The sequence below is a fragment of the Mus musculus genome, chromosome 10 (assembly GCF_000001635.26).
Source record: "Mus musculus strain C57BL/6J chromosome 10, GRCm38.p6 C57BL/6J".
Taxonomy (NCBI): domain Eukaryota; kingdom Metazoa; phylum Chordata; class Mammalia; order Rodentia; family Muridae; genus Mus; species Mus musculus.
Genome location: NC_000076.6, coordinates 116,219,201 through 116,239,374, shown reverse-complemented (window position 1 = coordinate 116,239,374; position 20,174 = coordinate 116,219,201). Strand labels below are relative to the sequence as shown.

Here is a 20,174-nt window from a genome sequence, read left to right as displayed (position 1 = left end):
CCCCAGTTTTGAATAATCAATGGATGGTTTTTAATCAAAATAAGATAGCCAGATTTGGACAAGTTAATTTGCTCTCAGATACGTATTTTGGCAGACAGATGATTCACCTGTGTGGCTCGCCTCGGCCCCTGGTTGTGCAGGAGCTCACATTGTAATTTCCGGCTCCTGCAAGCCCAGGCTTGTCTCTCACTCCTGCAGGTCACTAACACATAAGAGATCTGTATTTCTCTGTTTTACAGCTCTCATTAAATTTTTGGAATTTTGAACTACATTTTGGAAATTCCTTTAGGTTTTTGAAGGTTTGCTCTGTGTGCCCATAGTTTGCCCAGTGAACTTGGGTTGTAGTGGAACCAGCTACCATATTATATAAATTCTCTACACCCATATGTTATATAAATTCATCCACAGATGTGCACATTTAGAGGATACACCTTTGAAACTTGGAGAATCCTTTCTATCACAAAGCTGAAAATGCACCTTAACGAGCTGTTCACGGATTGCCAGTGAGTTAACGTGTCAACAGGCTGTATGCACAAAGGTCAAGACGATCAGTGGGGCTTATTTCTACTGTGCCCTCCTAGGCTTCATGTCAGATGCACAGAAACATGGAAAGCAGCACATAGAGCTTCCTCTGTTGGTAAAAGCAGACTATTTCTAGGGCATAGTTCATTTATTATAGCAAGAATGGAGAAAGAAAACAGCAAGCTTTTAAAAGATTTTAAGTTTTATGGGCTTGGACTCTCTCAAGTAGTTGTGGAATTATGCGTGTGAAGTTACAACTCAAAAGAAAAAGAAAAAAAGAAAGAAATCTGAGTTTTCCTAAATGGCGTAATAATTTTGGCAAGAAAACAAACATTAAGGGAAGTCAAGGTATCAGTTATTTCATCAAGATGGCAGACACACATAGCAGCACCGGGGATGGCAGCCTTCAGGAACCACTCAAGTTTGTCCTTAAGGTGTAAAATAGAGACTAAGTCATTCTACAAGCTAAATCCTCAGAAAAGACGGCCAGCATGGAAATAAATCTACCTTTGTCTGGATTTTGGATTGTAGAGTGAGTATCTTGTGTATTGTATGGCTATATCACCTGTCAGTTAGAAAGACCACGGCCTATTGTTTAGGCAGGAAATAGAGGTGGGACATCCAGGAGGCAGAAAGGATTCTGGGAAAAGTCACCTGGGAAGATGTGAGGAGATGGATCATTTGGCAAAATGTAGGTTAAAATAATTGGGTTGTTTTAGTTATGATTCTATCAGAGAAGAGCCTGGCTATATGGCCATGGTATTTGTAAATATATATTTGAGTCTGGGTCTTATTTCTGGGAGCATGGGACTGGAAGAACTGGGCCACAGCTTTAACACTGAATTTCTTGCTATAAGGAGATTAGAAAAGTTGTTTGATTTTTATTACTTCTCTCCACTGTTTCTTTCAGCCTCATTTTCCTAACGAGTCCCTACTTGCCCTCCCTTCCCCCATTTCATGTTGTCACCACCCCTCCCTCATCCCACTGCCCACCAGCACAGGCCACTCCCTTATTCTGGTCTGGTTAGCATCCAACAACATCTATCTCTTCCACTATGCAGTTATTAACAGATTCATTGTGTTTCCCCCACTAGGAAGTTAAAATTATTCACAGAAGGGATCTTGCTTCATTATTTACTGATACATACAAGTGTCAATAAACCAAATGGTACCTGTTAATAAATAAAAATGACCTGTTTTGTAATAATTTTTATTTCCTTGCCCTTCATGGTTTTTTTATTGAGATATATGTGTGCAAATGAGATACATGTATACCATATACGTTAACCTGCCTGGAGGAAGGTTGTCACTCCTGGACCAGTACCGATTATCACTTGCTAGAGGTGTAAAGTGACCTTGTCATTTGATGCCTTTGCCCATCTTATATAAACATTTTGTAAGTACATGGTCATGTCATTTGGTCCAAATCTCTCCTATGACAGAAGTAACATATATAACACTCAGGACTGGGATAAGCTCCATACCTCATTTTTCTCTTTGAGTTTCGTGATCATCACAATCACGGGACTGTCTTCTTGCCACACCATCTGCCAGAAGTCATTCACAGTGTTGATCATGGGGCCCTGGGTGGCAATGAAGGCTTTCTCCTTACCACTGTAGCCCTATTTGGAGTAAAGAGATAAACATATTGGCTTATGTTCATAGACTGTAGTATGCATTTGAGGGGGGGTGATCTTCAAAATAATGGAGGTGTGGAAGTTCAAAAGCAGCTTCCTTGATCCTAGCACCACCAGGCATATGCATGGTTTTCCCAGAAAATCCAGCTTGCCATTGGGTGCTAAGGGTTGTAAAGTTCAGTCGCACAAGAGCACTCACACGTAGCTCGTACTCAGGGACTCACAGCCAAGGAGGGAGGACTCAGGGTGAAACACATATTGCCAGTGTGGTTGAGACTATAACATATATACATGAAACACTCGCGGCCAAATTAGAGCAAAGAAAGAAGAAAAATTCTGAGGAAAGAAGAAAGATTCAAAGCTGAGGGGGGCATTTCTTAGGGGGAAAAAAGGTAAAAGCAGTAATTCCAAATTGTGAGTCAACCTGCTAACCAGAGAGAAATGTATAGTTACTTACCCGAATATAGTTAGCATTTATGTAAGTACTCAAGGAATCGGTTATATTTTTTGGTCTTAAGCACACTCTGCTGAGGGGATCTGAGGAGGAAGCCAGAGAGAACACATTGAGCAGATTTACTTAAAAAAAAAAAAATCTCCAGAGCAACCATAAACCGCAGAGAGAAGTGTGTATGTTCAAGGCTATTCACCCAGTGTCTGCGTGTGTCCGTCTCTTGATCTGTCTCTGACACTTGGTGTCCTCACTGACCCTTGATTCTGATGTAGGTCACAATGTCTTTTAATGGAGTTCTGATTCTTGACTCTTCTCTCACCGGGACCCTTCTCTTTTTCTTTAGATTTGACGTTTACAACCTTGCTTTTCTCCTGTTCTTTCAGAAAAGCATCGGGTCGCCCTCTCCCATTTATTCCACTACATCACCTGATCCAGCCCTGCAGGACCTCAGCCTGCCTGGTCTCACCAGCCCATGCTTTAGCAGTTGTGCTCTCTTAGCAGATGCATTTTAACATACATCAAACAAAAGAGATCCAAACATTTTTGTAGAACACACACACATATACACATGCATACACACACACACAGAGGGGAGAGAGAGAGAGAGAGAAAAGAGACAGAGAGACAGACAGAGACAGAGGAGAGAGAGATAGAGAGGCACAGAGAGACACACAGACACACACACACAGACAGAGAGAGACAGAGAGGCACAGACACACACAGAGAGACAGAAAGGCACAGAGAGACACACATACAGAGAGAGAGAGATAGACAGACAGAGAGGTACACACACACACAGAGGAGAGACAGAGAGACAGAGAGAGACACAGAGAGAGAGAGACAGAGAGAGAGAGAGACAGAGAGAGACAGAGAGAAAGAATAAAGAAGAGGAACCCCAGAGGCATACACAGCACTTGGTGGCCAGGTTCCATTGGTGGTAGGATGGGGAGGGGCCTAAGTGCTGGTCTGTGCGCAGTACCTTGGGCTTCTTGCTGCGTATGTTGTACAGTGCCATACAACGTCAGTCATCCCACCTGAAGCACACAGACCTGTACAGCCATCCCCTGACCTGTACAGCCATCCCCTGCCCTGCACAGCCATCCCCTGCCCTGTACAGCCATCCCCTGCCCTGCCGGAAGCACAGACTCAGGCAGCTAGGGCCAAAGTGCACTCCCCCTTCTTTGTTCAGTGACAAGATTCCGGGTTCTTGCTGGGAGCCAGTAGGATGTTCCCCATCCCCTGCAGTTACTGTGGCCACCTGACTGGGCTGCCATTTGTAAATGAGAGCGATCTGTGTGATTTGAAGGTCATGGTCATGGGAGTAAAAGCAGAGGCTGTGATCTTCTGCTTTTCATTTCCTGCTGCTGCCTGAGTCCCGTGAGAAGCAGCAGGGTCTTCAGCAGACACGAAGGTCTGGATGCACAACATGGCAAAGCTATCAGATAGATCTGGGGAGCTTTTTCCTGAGTTGTCAAGACATTTCCAGCTTACTTCAAACTCTGATGTTTTAGTATATTTAATATATACACATGCATATATGAAGTTTCTTTTTAGTAAGCAATAATAGTGTCAGAATCCAGTTCTATGTAGCGGTGTCCTGCATGACTACAATTTATGAATATTTTGAAAATATTTTAAGGTGGAGTCTTCACATCCAATAAAAAACAAGTTCTTCAAAGACAAAAGTTTTTTTAGCAGTAGAGAAAGAAGTATTTCTTTCAGTTAAAAATGAAGACCAAATGGCTCTACAGATTGGCCCCATGGATACCTACTGGATTACATTGGCCTGGCCAACCCTAAATTGCTCGATGTACTAATTTCTCCTTTTCTGCCCAATCATAAACACACAGTCTACTTGCTCTACTGTCTAAACTGGGAAGAAACTGCTTTTCGTTATCATGCATAGCCACTAACCATGCGAAGCCATCAGCCACACGAGGACACTGAAGACTTGACAAGCAGCTAGTAGAAACTGAGGAATCAAAGTTTTAATTCCATTGAATTTTATATTTTAACTTGGGACTTACTTTGCTGTACATGGCTGATGGCTGCTCTTTTAGACAGTAGAGGTCCTGAAGGATGATTTCCAAACTCTACTCCTGGGAGTGCAGCAGTCTTTAATTATCTATACCCACAGCCTCATTGCCAGCTACACCCTCATCTGCACCATCTCTGATCAAGCTCCGGCATCAAGGGCATGCTCTTGTAGATTTTACACATTTGCATGCCACACTGTCTCCTCTGCCTCCCATACATGATGGTTCCCCACTCCTCAGGGTTCAGAGCTGCAAATGCGCCTGTCAGAAGCTCCGCTTTGCTCCGGGAAAATGAAACACCCACTCCTTGGTCTGGTTTCCTTGACTTTTATATTAGTACCTGTCACTTTATGTCTTAAGTGCTGACATTTCTGCCTGTCCTCCATGGGTTGTGGCAAGACCCTCGAGGGCAGGGACCATGTTTGACTCATTTCTCCATCCTTCACAATTTCTCTTTGGTATGTGGTTCTCCTCAAGGAGTTTAATTCTAGAATTAGTTCCCATTGTGAATAGTTCAAATGTTACTTTTGATTTTCTCGGTGTTATTTCCTTAGAAAACGAGACAAGAGAGGGTGTGCTTGTCTTAGCGTCTGCTGATTGCTAGATGTTTGCATAGAGGCCTCAAGCCGAGCCAGCTTGAGAACGAGCCCCACTCTCCTCAGTTCTAATGTCTACGGAACACATGTGTTACAGGGAACTAACTTCTCGGAAGTGGTTCTCCATCAAGCCAAGTTATATTATGAAAAAATTAATAACTTATATAGTAATTTCCACGTATTTAAGGTTCAAGTACTTGTTATTTTAAAGCAAAGTACCACATATGATTATGCAGGGGGGAGCAGTTTTCCAGGCAAATCCTTTTTCTTTCCTGTTCCTTCCCAGCTCCCTTCATTTTTACTTCCTCCTTCTTTATCTCCTTCCTTCCCTCCTTTGCTTTCCTCTCCCTTCTCAACATTATTGGACATAATCATTTGATTTCTCGTACCATGTCTATGTTTATGAGTCTATCCCAATTTCACACACAAAAAAACCCACTGTGATCTTGAGTTTTCTGTTTACCAGATACAGTGAAACCAGACCAGTACTTTAAATGACATAAAACAGACTTTATCAAAGGTGACTGTATGCTTAGGATTTCCCTTCCAGGCAGAAATACATTCGAGGTTCTAGGGAAAGAGAAATGGCAAGATGGGGAAAGGTGTATTCCTGTGGGTCCTGGGCAAAGCCGGGACTGGTTACAGAGTCAAGGTGTTCATGACCCATCTTGGACTTCACTGCAAAAGAGAGATAACTCCAGGACTACATCGTTCAATATGGTAGTCCCTAGCCACCTGAGGCTACTTACATTTAATTAACTAGAGTAAGACAAAATGTTGAGTACATTCCTAAGTTACATTAGTGGTACTGCAAGAGATCAGTTGTTACAAATTGGCTTTTATATCAGAAATACTGAACATTCCTATTGCTGCAGAGAGCTGATCTCAGCAAGGCAGGATGATGGCGATTTGGAAGCTCATGTGTAAGGACCACAAGAAAATAAAAAGAGAAAATGAGGCTCTTAACAGTCTTTTGAAACAGGATTCTTCTCCACATATAGTATTTACTTATTTTCTGGGATTTTTTTCTAGATAAATTAATAACAGACTCACCATTGTTTATGTAGGGGAGGAAGATAGAATCTTATATTGGTTATTAATCTATTAGGACTCTATTAGTGAATTTTCACATTGAATGTCTTCAGTAGATACAGAGTGTAGTACTGTTGTCCCTGGTTTTTTTTCCCCCTGAGGGTGGAGGATAAAGAAATGATAGCAAAAAGATTAAGTAGCCCCTACCCACTAAGATTTTTGTAAGGGTGGGAAATAACACCTAACTCTAGTACCTTGTTTTAGCTACAGAAGTTGTTGCTTTAGTGAGTGGTTCGCTTGCTTGCATATCTACCATGTAATAAGCATGTCATATAAACCTAATCTATATGGAAAACTACTGAGAATTCTTACTACACCCTACCATTTTAAGTAGGAAATAGTGGCCAGAGCAACCACTATTTTGTGTAGTTTTGTGTATATATTGCTTTACATTTATAAAATAACTAAATATATATGATGCATATATATTTATTTATATTATTACACATGTCAGTTGTGTGTCACCCCTCCATGCTAACTAATGCATGTTGGGCCTTCCCTTGTTCCTTCTGTGATTTGGGATAGAGCATTTACCGCTAATATTTGTTTACACTGCAAGACAATTTGACCCAAACTTGACTTTTGTTCCTTAATCTACTTCTTAGCCTCTTCTAAGCTAGACATTGTTCTCAAGGAAATAGCGACAATTCAACTGACTATCCATATACCCACAAAACCAGATAGCCTTACCAGTACATACCTATGTCGACAAGCTTCCAACCAAAGGACAATCATGATATTTAAAGTCCTGATCATTTGCTAATTATCAATTTATATAGCACTTCAATTCTATGATGGCTTAAAGTCTAAAAGAAGCCATAAATAACAGCTATGTCTGTCATTAAAGGCTTTGCCTAAACTATCTATTCTGAGTCATTGTTTGGGAAACAAGGATGGGAGTTTTTGGACTGCGGATACTTTCCACTGAAAATCCATCATTTGCAACATCAGTTGTCAGCACAGATATCCTGGACCAAGTAGCCCACCCAGTTCTAGAAATGGAAAAGCTGATAGAGACGCTGTAGCTGTTGTCTGATATCATCTGTGGCAGGAAACAGAGAAGGCTGGGCTTTGAAACAACCAGAACAAACTGAAAACTCTTTGAAACCAGAGGACATATAATCATTGCAGTGGGACATTAGTCCTGATTATTTAATACTTGGTATATTTTAGAGAAAATTTTAGGGAAGAGAGAGAGAGAGAGAGATCCTTTTTATTTTCTCCTGATTATTACAGCCATAGATAAAATATCTTTTGATAATGAACTATGCCTTAAGAAATAGACTTAATGATTTTGACTCATTAAAAGTGCATTGCAGTGAGGTTACTCTTGCCAGAGGAGGAGGCCCATATACAGCATTGATAGTAATTCTTTAATTATTTGTTTTTAATGTGTTTGTATTAATACAAATATGAAAATATATTTTGTATCTTATGAGTAAACTAATAAAATTAATATTATTGAAAGAGTCCATACTCTTCCCTTTTTAAAAATGAACATGTGTCAATTATAAAAATGTATTTTATCATGTCAATTTTTTATATGTTTATATAAAACATCTTGATTGTATTGATCCTCCCATCAACCTCTCTTGAAAGGCATTTGCGTCATTCAGAAACATTTTTAGATATTATAAACCATACTAATTAATATTTTATGTACACTTTTAGGTGAGCCTGTCTCATTTCACTGAGTATATGCTTAGGAGTAGTTATTTGGGTCATTTATATTAATAACAACACATAATTTATGTAATAACTTTTTTGTGTGGTAAGAGGAATCAAGGCTGGGGCCCTCTGATATCAGGCAAACCCTCTATTATGAGTTGCGACTCCAGGCCCCATCAAGGCTTAGCTTTTGAGGAACTGCAAATTGAGCAGCTACTCTACACTCTGACTAGTGACGTTTATAGGTTCTGATATCTCTACATCCTTGTCAACATTTTATCACGTCTATTTATATCATAATGATAACCACAGTGGCTATCAAGTGATGTCTCTCTTTGCTTCTGAGCTCTCTAATGGATAACAATACTGGTCATCTTGTATGCTTGTTGGTAATCTATATGTCTTCTATGAACAGTTTCTATTCAAATATCTTTCCCTATTTTTTTTTTTTTTTTGGTTTTTCGAGACAGGGTTTCTCTGTGTAGCCCTGGCTGTCCTGGAACTCACTTTGTAGACCAGGCTGGCCTCGAACTCAGAAATTTGCCTGCCTCTGCCTACCGAGTGCTGGGATTAAAGGCGTACACCACCACGCCGGGCAACTTTCCCTATTTTTAAATGACTTTGTTGTGTATGATTTCAGGACTGACCATCTGGCAATGGATAACCAATTGGAGAGCTCTTTCCTGGGCAAGACTATTTCTCCTGTTCAGATCTTTGCCTAAGGTTAGGACTTCATGACATTTGTTCCTTCCATGTTAGCAGGTCTATTGGTACTGTACTAATATTATATAGGCTGAACAGGAATGCTTTAGGAATGCAAACACACACACACACACACACACACACACACCTAAAGAAAGAAGACATCATGAGCTAGAGAGAGAGAGAGAGAGAGAGAGAGAGAGAGAGAGAGAGAGAGAGAGAGAGGCCCTTCCCTGTCTCCTTTGAAAGGAGGCTGGGGGAGAGAGAGAAAGAGAGAGAGAGAGAGAGAGAGAGAGAGAGAGAGAGAGAGAGAGAGAGAGAACAAGGCAGATACATGGGGTAGTTGTGAAAGGAGTCAATGATGTAACTGTTTCTTAATTTCAAAAAATAAAAAAAAATCCTAAAATATTGTGTTGTCATCTTTAACACTAAGATGTTAGAATACTTTTTAGAGTCTATATACAAGTCTCATATCAAATGTTTGTTCCATAACTATTGTCCCATTCTCTGGGTTATCTCTTTATTTTTTAGGATGACATTTGAAACATGAAACTTTGGTATTTCAGTGACACTCATCCTCTCTTGTCTTCCGATGGTTTGAATTGAACTTTTCGTGTAATCTGAGAAGCCATTGGCTACTTCAAGCTTATGAGAATTTGTGCTCTCTCTCTCTCTCTCTCTCTCTCTCTCTCTTTCCCTCCCTCCCTCCCTTCCTTTCTTTTTTCCTTTCTTCCTTCCTTTCTTTGTCAAAGCTTCTATCTATGTGTAAGTATCCTATGCACTTTGAATTAATTTTTATATATGGTCCAAGGCAAGATTCAATTTCTTTTTTCTTTATGCATGAAATCATTTAATCCTACAATGACAATTGGTTAACTGTGATGTGTAACATCATGGTGTTTTAGAACCATGGATCTTTCTGGAATTGTGAACTGGTCACGAGTTACTCAACTTCAGATAATTTAGTGACGCCTAGTCTCGACATATATTTCAACTCTAAGTTTGGAGTCTGTGAGAGTGTTGTGAGGGTTGGGAAGAGCGTGAGGTAGAGGTGAATGGGCGGCATTGTTTTAAGGTGCAAATTATCGTCTCGAGAAACTTACTTGGCAAAATGGTCTTATAACGATTTTTAGTTCCGTGACGTGGAATATCAATTTCTTTGGGATCCACAAAATTCATTGGTATTTCCTGGAAAATAAATGATTCAAACTGTGTATTCAATGTTGACACAAAGAACATCTTTACAGGGGACATTGGCCCCATGATCTACTTCAAAGTCATTTATAAAACAGAGTAGTGCATTGGTTGACCAGAATCGTAGTAGATAAAATACAGCTGGTTAAGCTAATGTCTAAGAAACAGCCCTGTATATTTGGAAATATTATTTTATATATAGTTAGGAGAGAGAGAGAGAGAGAGAGAGAGAGAGAGAGAGCGCTCAGTAATCCCCTTGCTGTGGCATCAATTAGGAAAATACTTTTAAAAACAATACATTCATCTTTGTTAAAAAAACTTTAAAAATTAAATGAATTAATTACTAATGTGTTTGTTTATTTGTTTTTCAGGGCAGAGTTTCTCTGTATAGTCCCAGTGGTCCTGGAACTTGCTCTGTAGACCAGGCTGGCCTTGAACTCAAAGAGATCCAATTGCCTCTATACCTCAAGTGCATGCGCCCCCCACATCCCAGCTTTATTTTATTTTATTTTATTTTATTTTATTTTTGGTGTTTTCAAAAACTTTTTGTAAAATCATCAAAAGAATTCATTAAGATTAATTGTGATCCCTTTAGACTCATTAAAAACTTCTCCTCTAAGTGATAAGCATGGAAGGATTTTGTTGCTGTTGATCCATGTTGAAATGCTTATTTTTTTCATTTGAGGAATTCCTTATAACCACAGTGTTCCATTTGTGTTATAAATGGGATTTGTGAAAGAAAAGGATCTACACCTCCTTAACAAGAAGATAGCATTCTTACCTAGCAAGACTATAGACCCCATGGCTCAGATGGTCAGAGTCAGGATAGACTGGTCCTGTTCCCACCTGTGAGACCTCAAACTGAACACATCCTTATACGACCAAGCTCAAGAAATAGGCAAGAATTTCAAAAGGACATAGGCAAGTACTTTAAGATTTTCTTATAAAAATACAGTCTTTCTTAAAGTAAAGTTCTTAAATAGATTGAACAAATTAGAGTGAAATGAAATAAAATGACTGTGGTGTTATTTGATAATGAAGAAAATTAAATCCTTCAGTCTTACAGGATATTTTTCTCATTCAATTAGCATACAGTAGTATACATTGACCCTTTAAAATAATAATTTACCCTGTTCTTCTCTTTCTTTCTTTTTTTTAAAAAAGATTTATTTATTCATTTCATGTATGTGAGTACACAGTCGCTGTCTTTAGACACACCAGAAGAGGGCATCAGATCCCACTAAAGATGGTTGTGAGGCACCATGTGGTTGCTGGGATTTGAACTCAGGACCTCTGGAAGAGTGGTCAGTGATCTTAACTGCTGAGCCATCTCTTTAGCCCTATACTGTTGTCTTCATGCATGTATATAATGCACTTTGACTACACTCGCTACCTTCTATTCTTCCAGTTTCCTTTGTCCAAGCTCTCTTTGGTAAAGCTAACTAAACAAGAAAATGAGGAAACTTATCCAGAACTTCACTCAAGTTGTCCCCATAGTCTCTGAAAACTCGAGAAAAGCCAGACTCTATCATGAATCGAAAACTTGGATACAGGGAAGAACTCAGGAGAGAGGGAGAGAGAGAGAGAGAGAGAGAGAGAGAGAGAGAGAGAGAGAGAGAGAGAGAGAGATCATTAACTTTTGTGATTTTAGACATTTAAGATTGTCTCTACTCCACTGAAACATTTAAATTTCTTTGTCCTAAGTCATTAAGATCAAACAAAATAGAATTGTTGAATAGTCAAGGATTTCTTTTTGAAGCAGGATCTCACGTAGCCCTGTCTTTCCTCAGACTGACTATGGAGTTAGGATGACCCTGAACTTTTAATCTGCCTTCCTCTCCTTAGAGTGGTGCATACCACCATTTCAGGTTTATATGGAGCTGGGGATCAAACTCGGAGGTTCATGTATGTCTACTAACTCTGCCCGCTAACCTAACTCCCGACACACATGTTAATTCTTCATAATTCCAACAAGCCTGTCTGCTTTGACAAAGCTATAGAGAAGGTGACATTTTTAATACCCCCCTCCATTCTTTGTTTCCCCCTGCTCCCGGGCACATGCTGATAATCTGTCAGGACCCTACATTGTTGTATCTGTGTTGGCCTCATCTTTCCTTTCAGGGATGTAGGCTATGCCAAGGGCATATTTCATAAACAGAGACATATTGATAGTTCCAAGACGGGCTTTAGATGCTAGGCAGTGTGACATTAACTGGCTCTCCCATTTCTAGGTTTAATTTGCTTACCGTATAAAAATGTGACACACTATGGCATCTCATTTTACAAACTCCATGTTGGTATCTTGCTTCAAAAGGTTGATGATAGTTGGTGTCTCTAACAGGGAGTCTAACACTACTGATCATTCTCCACTGGTCTGGTGCCAAATATCGGAACTGCCCACAGAACCATCTATTTATTATATTTGATCACTATAGCTTAAGCTGTGTAACTCTGATGTAAAGCCATTAAAAAAGTGAGTATTCCCCTCAGGCAATATCTAGAACTTCAACTCCAACGTTATTCTCTGTGTGTAATAACTTACCATGCAATATTGATGGCATGCAAAGTGATGCAATATTGATTTTTCTAAGATAACTTCATATAGTATTCATTATTATTTTTAGCCCATATTTGGTCTTTCTTGAATTGTATTGCCCAAATTAAAAATGAAAACCAAACCAAACCAAAACCAAAACAAAAGAAAAAGCATTCAGAATACCACCTGAAACTTCTCCATCACTTTGGCTGCCTCATCCAAAGAAACCAATGTTTTGTTTAGTGTTACACATTGTCTCAGTTTCTCCCAGAGTATTTTATTGTTGATACCTTCTGGGTTCTGGTTTCCATAGCATTGGCTCTTGAGCCTCCAATCTGCTCCTCTCAGTGCCTTCTCCACTGCAGACACAGTGGCTTTTCTAAAGTAAGCTTAAAACCCATTCTTAAACATCTATTAAAGTCTGTGGTTTTGTCGTTTTTCTTTTTTGTGTTTCTGAGGCTCAAGTTTTGCTACTTTCCAGTAAACCAGAACAATTCGATTCCCCATGATCACAGAAAGGCTGATTCCTAATCTAGAAATGTCTCTCTCTGCTCCAGTCTCCTAAGGCACTGCAAGTAAGAAGGAGCGGGCTCACCATGAATTCACTTTGAAGTAGGTGGGAACTTGCCACGACGTCCCTCAGCTGTGACCGTGTGAGAACTCGGCTGGCTGACTGCAGGTATTCCATGGCTACCTTCTCCCGGGGGGTTGAGACGGCCACAAAGGGTTCCACACTGCCCAGGCTACTCATGTCCAGCGTAAGAGATACATTGGAACCTCGTCTACATGGGGGAAAGAATGTTATTACATTTAAATATTCATGAATCTGTTTTATTATACATGAATTTTAAATTTTGGTCACACAAATTGTCTTTTTTTTTTTTCTCGCGCAAGAACACAGTTTGATGAGATTTTTTCCAGAAATAAGGATCACATATGTAGTATATATTTGGTATCATGACTGACCATAGCAAGTTGTTGTAAACAATTCTGAATTGAGAACATGTACTATAAGTTGTTAATAAACATATTTGTTGCAGAAATGATAGGATGCTTAATAATTTTAAATGAATTTCAGAAAAATGAAGACATTTGAATGGAGAAATCATATGTAATACAAAAGAATATGTATTTATATGTATGTCTGGGAGTTCAAAATAGATATCATAGTCATTAAATGCTTTAGCCATTTGACAATATAGACATGCTCCAAAATAGCATATACTATACCATAAATAAATATACCTTTATTTGTTAGTTAAAACATAAAAACATTAAAATCCCAATATCTACTATAGTTTAAATTAGTGCATTAAAATAGAATGTTAAAGTTTTAAAACATATATGTGAACATACATTTCTATAGTGTGACTTATAGATAAACCCTTTATCTCAGGAGTTGATGGTGCATACCTGAAATTCTAGAGGTTGGAGATAGAGGCAGGAAGGGCAGAAGGCCAAGGTCATTCTCGGTTACGTGACAACTTTTGAGGCCAACCTGGGCCACAGAAGACTATCTCAAACAAACAAGAACCAAATCAAGCAAACAAAAAACAACTTTGTATTTTACACACACACACACACACACACACACACACACACACACACACACACACACAGACAAATGCACAGATACACAGATTATCCATTTAATTTTATAAAACTTATAAGAGGCCATTACAGACCTACAGGCTTAGTTTCAGTTGATCTTTTCTTTATAATTTCCCTTCCCTTCCTTTCCTTTCCTTTCTTTTTCTGGGAGGTAACAAGTGAAGTACTTCCCCTACACAGACCTTGGTGTATTGTGTGGAAGTGAGTTCCTCTTAGAAGTTCTATCAGCTGTGTGAAGTACAGCTATAAAGGAGCAGGTGACAACCAACAGCAGCTTGGGTGGCTATCCCTACCACACAGCATGAGAGGAAAGGAGACTGAATGAGGGCACAGAGACTGTCCCCATAATGGCTGTAACTTAAAGAGCACAGGGCTGTGAGTCAGGCCACTGCATACAGTGCCAAGTGTCTGGTGTCCTACAGAGGTGGAGAGCAGGGAGCAGAAGTTAAAACACAAGAGGAAAGGCAGGGAAAGGAAATTCAGAGCCTTGATAGTTCCTCCAGATGGTGTGCCAGGCTCCTTTTTTTGTTTTAGGTTCTTGTTATTAGCTGAAATCTATGGTTTCTTGTGCTTCTGGGTAGAAAGTATACAGCGAAGAAGCATTAAAGGATGATTCTCCTTTCAGACCAAAATTTTTTATTTATTTTTAGAGAAAAAAATGTTTTTTTGAAGTGTTTGAATCCAGTGGTACTCACCTTTAATCTTGTAGGAATTCCTGGTTCTGATTATGTTTTGTTTTAGTTTTAGTGTATTTGTGATAATTTGCTTTGCTCTCCTTCCTTCCTTCCTTCCTTCCTTCCTTCCTTCCTTCCTTCCTTCCTTCCTTCCTTCCTTCCCTTCTTCCCTCCCTCCCTCCCTCCCTCCCTCCCTCCCTCCCTCCCTCCCTCCCTCCCTCCCTCCCTCCCTCCCTCCCTTCCTCCCTCCCTTCTTTCATCCCAGAAAGGAGTTGGGAGATGCTGTTCAGGTTTTCTGGCCAGAGACCACTTTAAAGCACAATTCCATTCAATTTTCATCGATAATAGACAAAGCGTTCACAGTTTGTCAGTTGGGCGATATCCTGAGCTACAGAGGTTCAGTACACCGTGAGGTCTCTTCCGCCTATGGTGTCAGGGCAGATATGTGGAGGAGGGATCATTTGAACTGGGCCCTGGTCATCTGAGAGACAGTCTTGGAGGAGAAATGGTGTAGGGAAAGAACAAAGGAGAGAACTCGCTCATCAAAGCAAGCAGAGCAGTCTGGGCTGGACTTTGGAATGGAATTGGGAATCTGGAGCCAGGTTTTGCAGAGGAGATGAGAGGGGCAAGGGTTGTAGAAACTGCTCAGCTCTCAGAAGCCACCTAGACCAACAGGGAAGACCATGGCATTGATGTCGACCCGTGTTCGTTTGGGTTTCTCTCACACACCCTGCCCATGCATGGAGACTCAGAGCCCCTCAGGTGCCATGGCTAAGTCCATTTGCTTTAATGAACGAGTTTTCTGAAGGGTCCAAGGTCAGCCTTACTCAGTATGGGAACCTGGATTTGGCTTGGCAAGGGAAGGGAAAAGGAAACCAATATATTACATTTCTGTTCTTTGTCAAGATCTGTTGTAGAGCACTTTTGTGTATGGTATTCATAGAATCTTTTAGAAATACTGATTTCCCTATTTTACTGGTAGAAAAGAAAATAGCCATTTTTGAAACGCAGGTGTCAATCGAAGACTCAATTCAAGTTAGAATATAAAACACAAGCTCTTTTTGCTTTGCCTCCCAAAGTGAGAGTGTGTTGGCAGATCATGTTAGGTCACATGTGGAGTTGCAAGTCAAGGGTCTGGGAAGGGGAACAGTCAAGAACAGTGTGCAAATACAGAATTTTATCTTGAAAGCACTTTGGTTTGGCCTCAAATCTTGCCTGCCCACATCCTGGATGTGCTCTTCTTAGGGTTACTTGGCTTCTCTGCATCTCTTTTCTTTCTCTCTCTCTTTAAAAGTGGATAAGGAATCAAGTAGACTGTACTTAGAGAGTTACTATACAGGTAACAGTCAAGGAATGATGTCAGTTGCTTTTAGAAAGTAATGCATGGACATTATTACATTTGGATAACAATGAACAAAATCCTTTAGAACTCCTACTTTTTGTATTTCTCTAAGGGATCTGTTTTAGGGCACATCTACTAGAACTGCAAATTGTCTTCTAATCAAGATTATACTTTAATGCTTTGAAATCGATGGCTGTAACCTACACATTTGCCACTGAAGACTAATACATTTTAGTAACCGATTGTCTTAAAATTTCCCTTTATTACGGCAAATCCATTTGCCCTAAGCCCTAGCTAATCTCACAGCGCTTCAGTTCACCACCTCAAACAATGTCTCAAAGTTCAACTATAGAATTGAACGTGCATAGGCTGACCCTACAAGGAGCATTTGCCACAGAACAGCCTTATCGTGCTAACATCTCTCATATGCTTGCCATAAAATACGACGGTAGGATGTTGTTGACTTGGGAAAAAAAATTCTCTGCTTTTGTTAGTTCTTATTTTCAAGGAACAAACAATATTTATATGATTTGAAATATGGTGCCATTAGGAAACTGAATCAGAAGGATCAACTCACAAAAAATAACTGGCACATTTCGTGACCTAAAGTCTGCTTGGAATAAAGAGCTTAGCTATAGAGCCCCATTTTAGTTTTTCCTGATGAAAAGCAATGTGTTTGTTGTGGGAATTTATAAAATTTAGATGTTTGAAATGGAATTAAAGTAACTAATATTTATAATTTTTACTAGTATTTAAATTGACTTTAAAATCTTTCTAGTTTATAGGGATCAACAGCAGTGACTAGTTGTTACAGTTCTGATTTCTTTGGTTGGAGAGATGGATGGATTAATTTATCGTCACTGCTTAGTTTTAGATCTTTAGCTTTGAGAATCTTTTTAGCCCTATCTTTCCTAATTTTGATGTGGCACTAATATATTATGCTTGTGCTGTGACATTGTTTCTCAGATACATTTTGTGGCAAATGCCAGTCTGTTGTTGCTTTAAAACATTCAAATTATTTAAAATGTATATCTAAGTCCATATGCATACTGATCTTTCTGAATACATAGTACGACTTTATTTTACATTTATTTACTCTGTATGTTTCTATGTGCAATAGCACACATGTTAAGGGCAGAGGACAACTTTGGAGTCTGTTTTCTCCCGGCCTTTTGAGTTCCAGGGAAGGAGCTCTGCCCTGGTGGCAAGTTCTTTTACTCCACAAACCATCTTATCAGCCAAGAAAGGTATTCTTAAATGAGTTAACCACGCTGGTGGTTTGAATAAAAATGGTCCCAAAGGCCCATAGGGAGTGGCACTATTAGGGGGTGTGGCTTTGTTGGAATAGGTATGGCTTTGTTGGAGGAAGTGTGTCACTGGGAAGGTCTCAGAAGCTCAAGCCAAGCCCAGAGGCTCACTCTTCCTACTGCCTGTTGATCTGGATGTAGAACTCTCAGCTACCTGTCCAGCACCATGTCTGCCTGCATGCTGCCATGCTTTCTGCCACGATGATAATGGACTGAACCCATGAACCTTAAGATGGCTCCTAATTAAATGTTTTTCTTTATAAGAGTGGCTGTGGTCATGGTATCTCTTCACAGCAATAGAGACCCCCAACTAGGACAACCATTTAATCTATTAGTAATTTATTTGGGTGTATGGTCAAAGGTGAATTCCCAAGTCCTTTCTCTTCTCTTTTACTACCATGGGCTGTGATCTGAAGTGGAAAATATGACTTTATTAAACCAAGATAATATGAGCTCCTAGGAAATGTTACAAACCAGTGTGAGTGGAAGTAAAGACAGAATGTGATAATTCAAAGACAGAGCAAACTTTACATTTGGAAAAATTAAAATTAAGTTAGGTTTAGAGGAAAAAAATCCATAAAAATAATAGGCAATCTAGACTTTTAATAACAGAGTGTGGAAGAGTACGAACGGGAGCTCTTCCTGAAAACTTGGCCTCTATTTTGCTGTGCAAGTGAGAAAAAAAAATGGTTTAGACATTTCTACGCCAGTGGACAAAAGGGAACACAATAAAAAGACTTTATCAAGCTTGCCGGTAGCACCAATTATTATTTATGCCAAAAAGTAAATAGGAGGGAGGAAATTCAAAAGATACCAGTGCATACAATGGAAGGAAAAAGCAAATTCTTCAGGCAAGGTAAGAGAAATGCAGCAAGCAGCAGGCTAATTACAATTAAGCCAAAAGGAAAACACACATAAATATTATGAGCCAGGGCCACACTGATCTCAGCAAGGGAACATAAACAACTCTGTTGAAAATGTCCACGTCCGCACCACTTTCTTAACAGCCACGAGGTGGGGAAGAAAACTTCAGCTGAGTGCTGGGCTAAGTCAGAGCCAACACATCTATTATCCTGGAAGTCGAGGACTCAACTAAGGCCAGCCCTTGGAAGCTGGATTTTGGCAGAAGGGGGAGTTTCCATACAAGGCCACTCTCTTCACGCTGGCCTCTAGGCCAAGAAGGATATAGACTTCTAGCACGTTCTCACTCAGTGTCCTCCAAGAATTTAAGTGAGGACAGAAGGAAAGGAAACAAACCTGATCACTCTGCCTGTGTTCTAGGCAAATGTGTGTCTCGATTATTACTTGAGGAAATGACAGGCCGGTGAGAAATGCTGGCAATGGGTTATAGCCAAGCCTTGGAATAAGGATGGAAAAGCCCACAGCTCGAAGGTGGTTAAGACGGTGATTTGTGTAGAAATGTCTCCACAGTGCCCACATCTGAAAGGAGGACTTCACAGGTCTTCAGTCCAAAGGTCGCCCCCTCTGACTCACGACCACATCAAAACTGGATTTAATCATTAATGGTGAGCTTAAAGCCCTCTATGCCTAACTTGGTATTTTAGTTCTTTTGATTCAAATTGTTCACATACTTAGTTTTCTAGGAGACACAATTACTAAGAAAGAAACTTAGAAAAGTAAATACTTGTTGATTTGAATAGCAAAAGAAAAGTAGAGAGATGGGCCCTTCTCCCTGTGGGACTGGCTGTTTATAACTCCACATTCTGCCACTACTTTGTTCAAAGTTTTTTTTTTTTCATTTTTTATTAGATATCCTCTTCATTTACATTTCAAATGTTATCCCACAAGTCCCCTATACCCTCCCCCGGCTCTGCTCCCCAACCCACCCACTCCCACTTCCTGGCCCTGGCATTCCCCTGTACTGGGGCATACGATCTTCACAAGACCAAGGGCCTCTCCTCCCATTGATGGCCAACTAGGCCATCCTCTGCTACATATTTGTTCAAAGTTTTAAGAATACTTAATTAACAATCTCTCTACTTTCAAGTAAATTCTGGAAAGTACCTTCCATCTGAATCACTTAGCAGATGAAAGGATAACATTTTTCTAAAAGAAAAAGAGACACAGTACTAAGAGAGTTAAACTGTGACAACTGAAGCGTGTAGAAGTTGAAATAATAGGAGCAGGTAGGATGGTGGCTCATATAAAAATTTCCCAGCGGAAATCCTGCATGGAAGACGTGAATGGAAGCAAGCATAAAGGATGCCTGCTGGGCATGGGCCCACGAGGATGAGAAGCACATTTCTCTCCACACTACAGAGACTCTTATGATGTGGAGAGCATCGCCCGTGTAGGAGAGGATGCAGTTCTGTCTCACTGCACTGGAAGAATCTTGGCTTCTCTGTGGAGTGACTACATAGAGAGGTTTCAAGCTTCTAGCATGATACATCATCCTCCTGCCTCTGCCTCCTGGGTGCTGAGACTAAAGGCATGCCTACCACACCCAGGGAGTATCTGACATTTTATATCTTATAAGTCAAGGCAAATTTATTATTGAAAAATTAGAATGATCAGTAGAACACCCAGGAAGCAGAGGCAGGTGGATCTCCGTGTGTTCAACATCAGCCTGGTCCATACAGCAGGACTGTCTGGCAGGCCTCTATATCAAAAGACTAAAACAAACAAACAAACAAACAAACAAACCCAACAATACCCCACACATACACACAACCACATCCCACACACGTATGTGGGAAGTATAGATATGGGAAATAAAGAACATAAACTTGCTACATGAAGTTCTAGTCTCTGGCCTTGGAAAATGATTCTATCAATGCTTTGTCGT

At 40.0% G+C, this 20,174-nt stretch overlaps 1 protein-coding gene across 7 annotated transcripts in view; it reads right to left on the bottom strand.

Moving 5' to 3' along the window:
* Ptprr (protein tyrosine phosphatase, receptor type, R) overlaps positions 1-20,174 on the bottom strand; it is a 256,745-nt gene that overhangs the window by 35,558 nt on the left and 201,013 nt on the right. For all 7 annotated transcript variants that reach the window (XM_006513382.2, NM_011217.2, NM_001161837.1 and 4 more), the window contains 4 exons: positions 13,030-13,216; positions 9,808-9,892; positions 2,617-2,696; positions 2,007-2,144 (listed from right to left, as the gene is read on the bottom strand). In XM_006513382.2, coding sequence (XP_006513445.1) covers positions 2,007-2,144; positions 2,617-2,696; positions 9,808-9,892; positions 13,030-13,216 — 490 coding nt within the window. The remainder of the gene's footprint in view (positions 1-2,006; positions 2,145-2,616; positions 2,697-9,807; positions 9,893-13,029; positions 13,217-20,174) is intronic.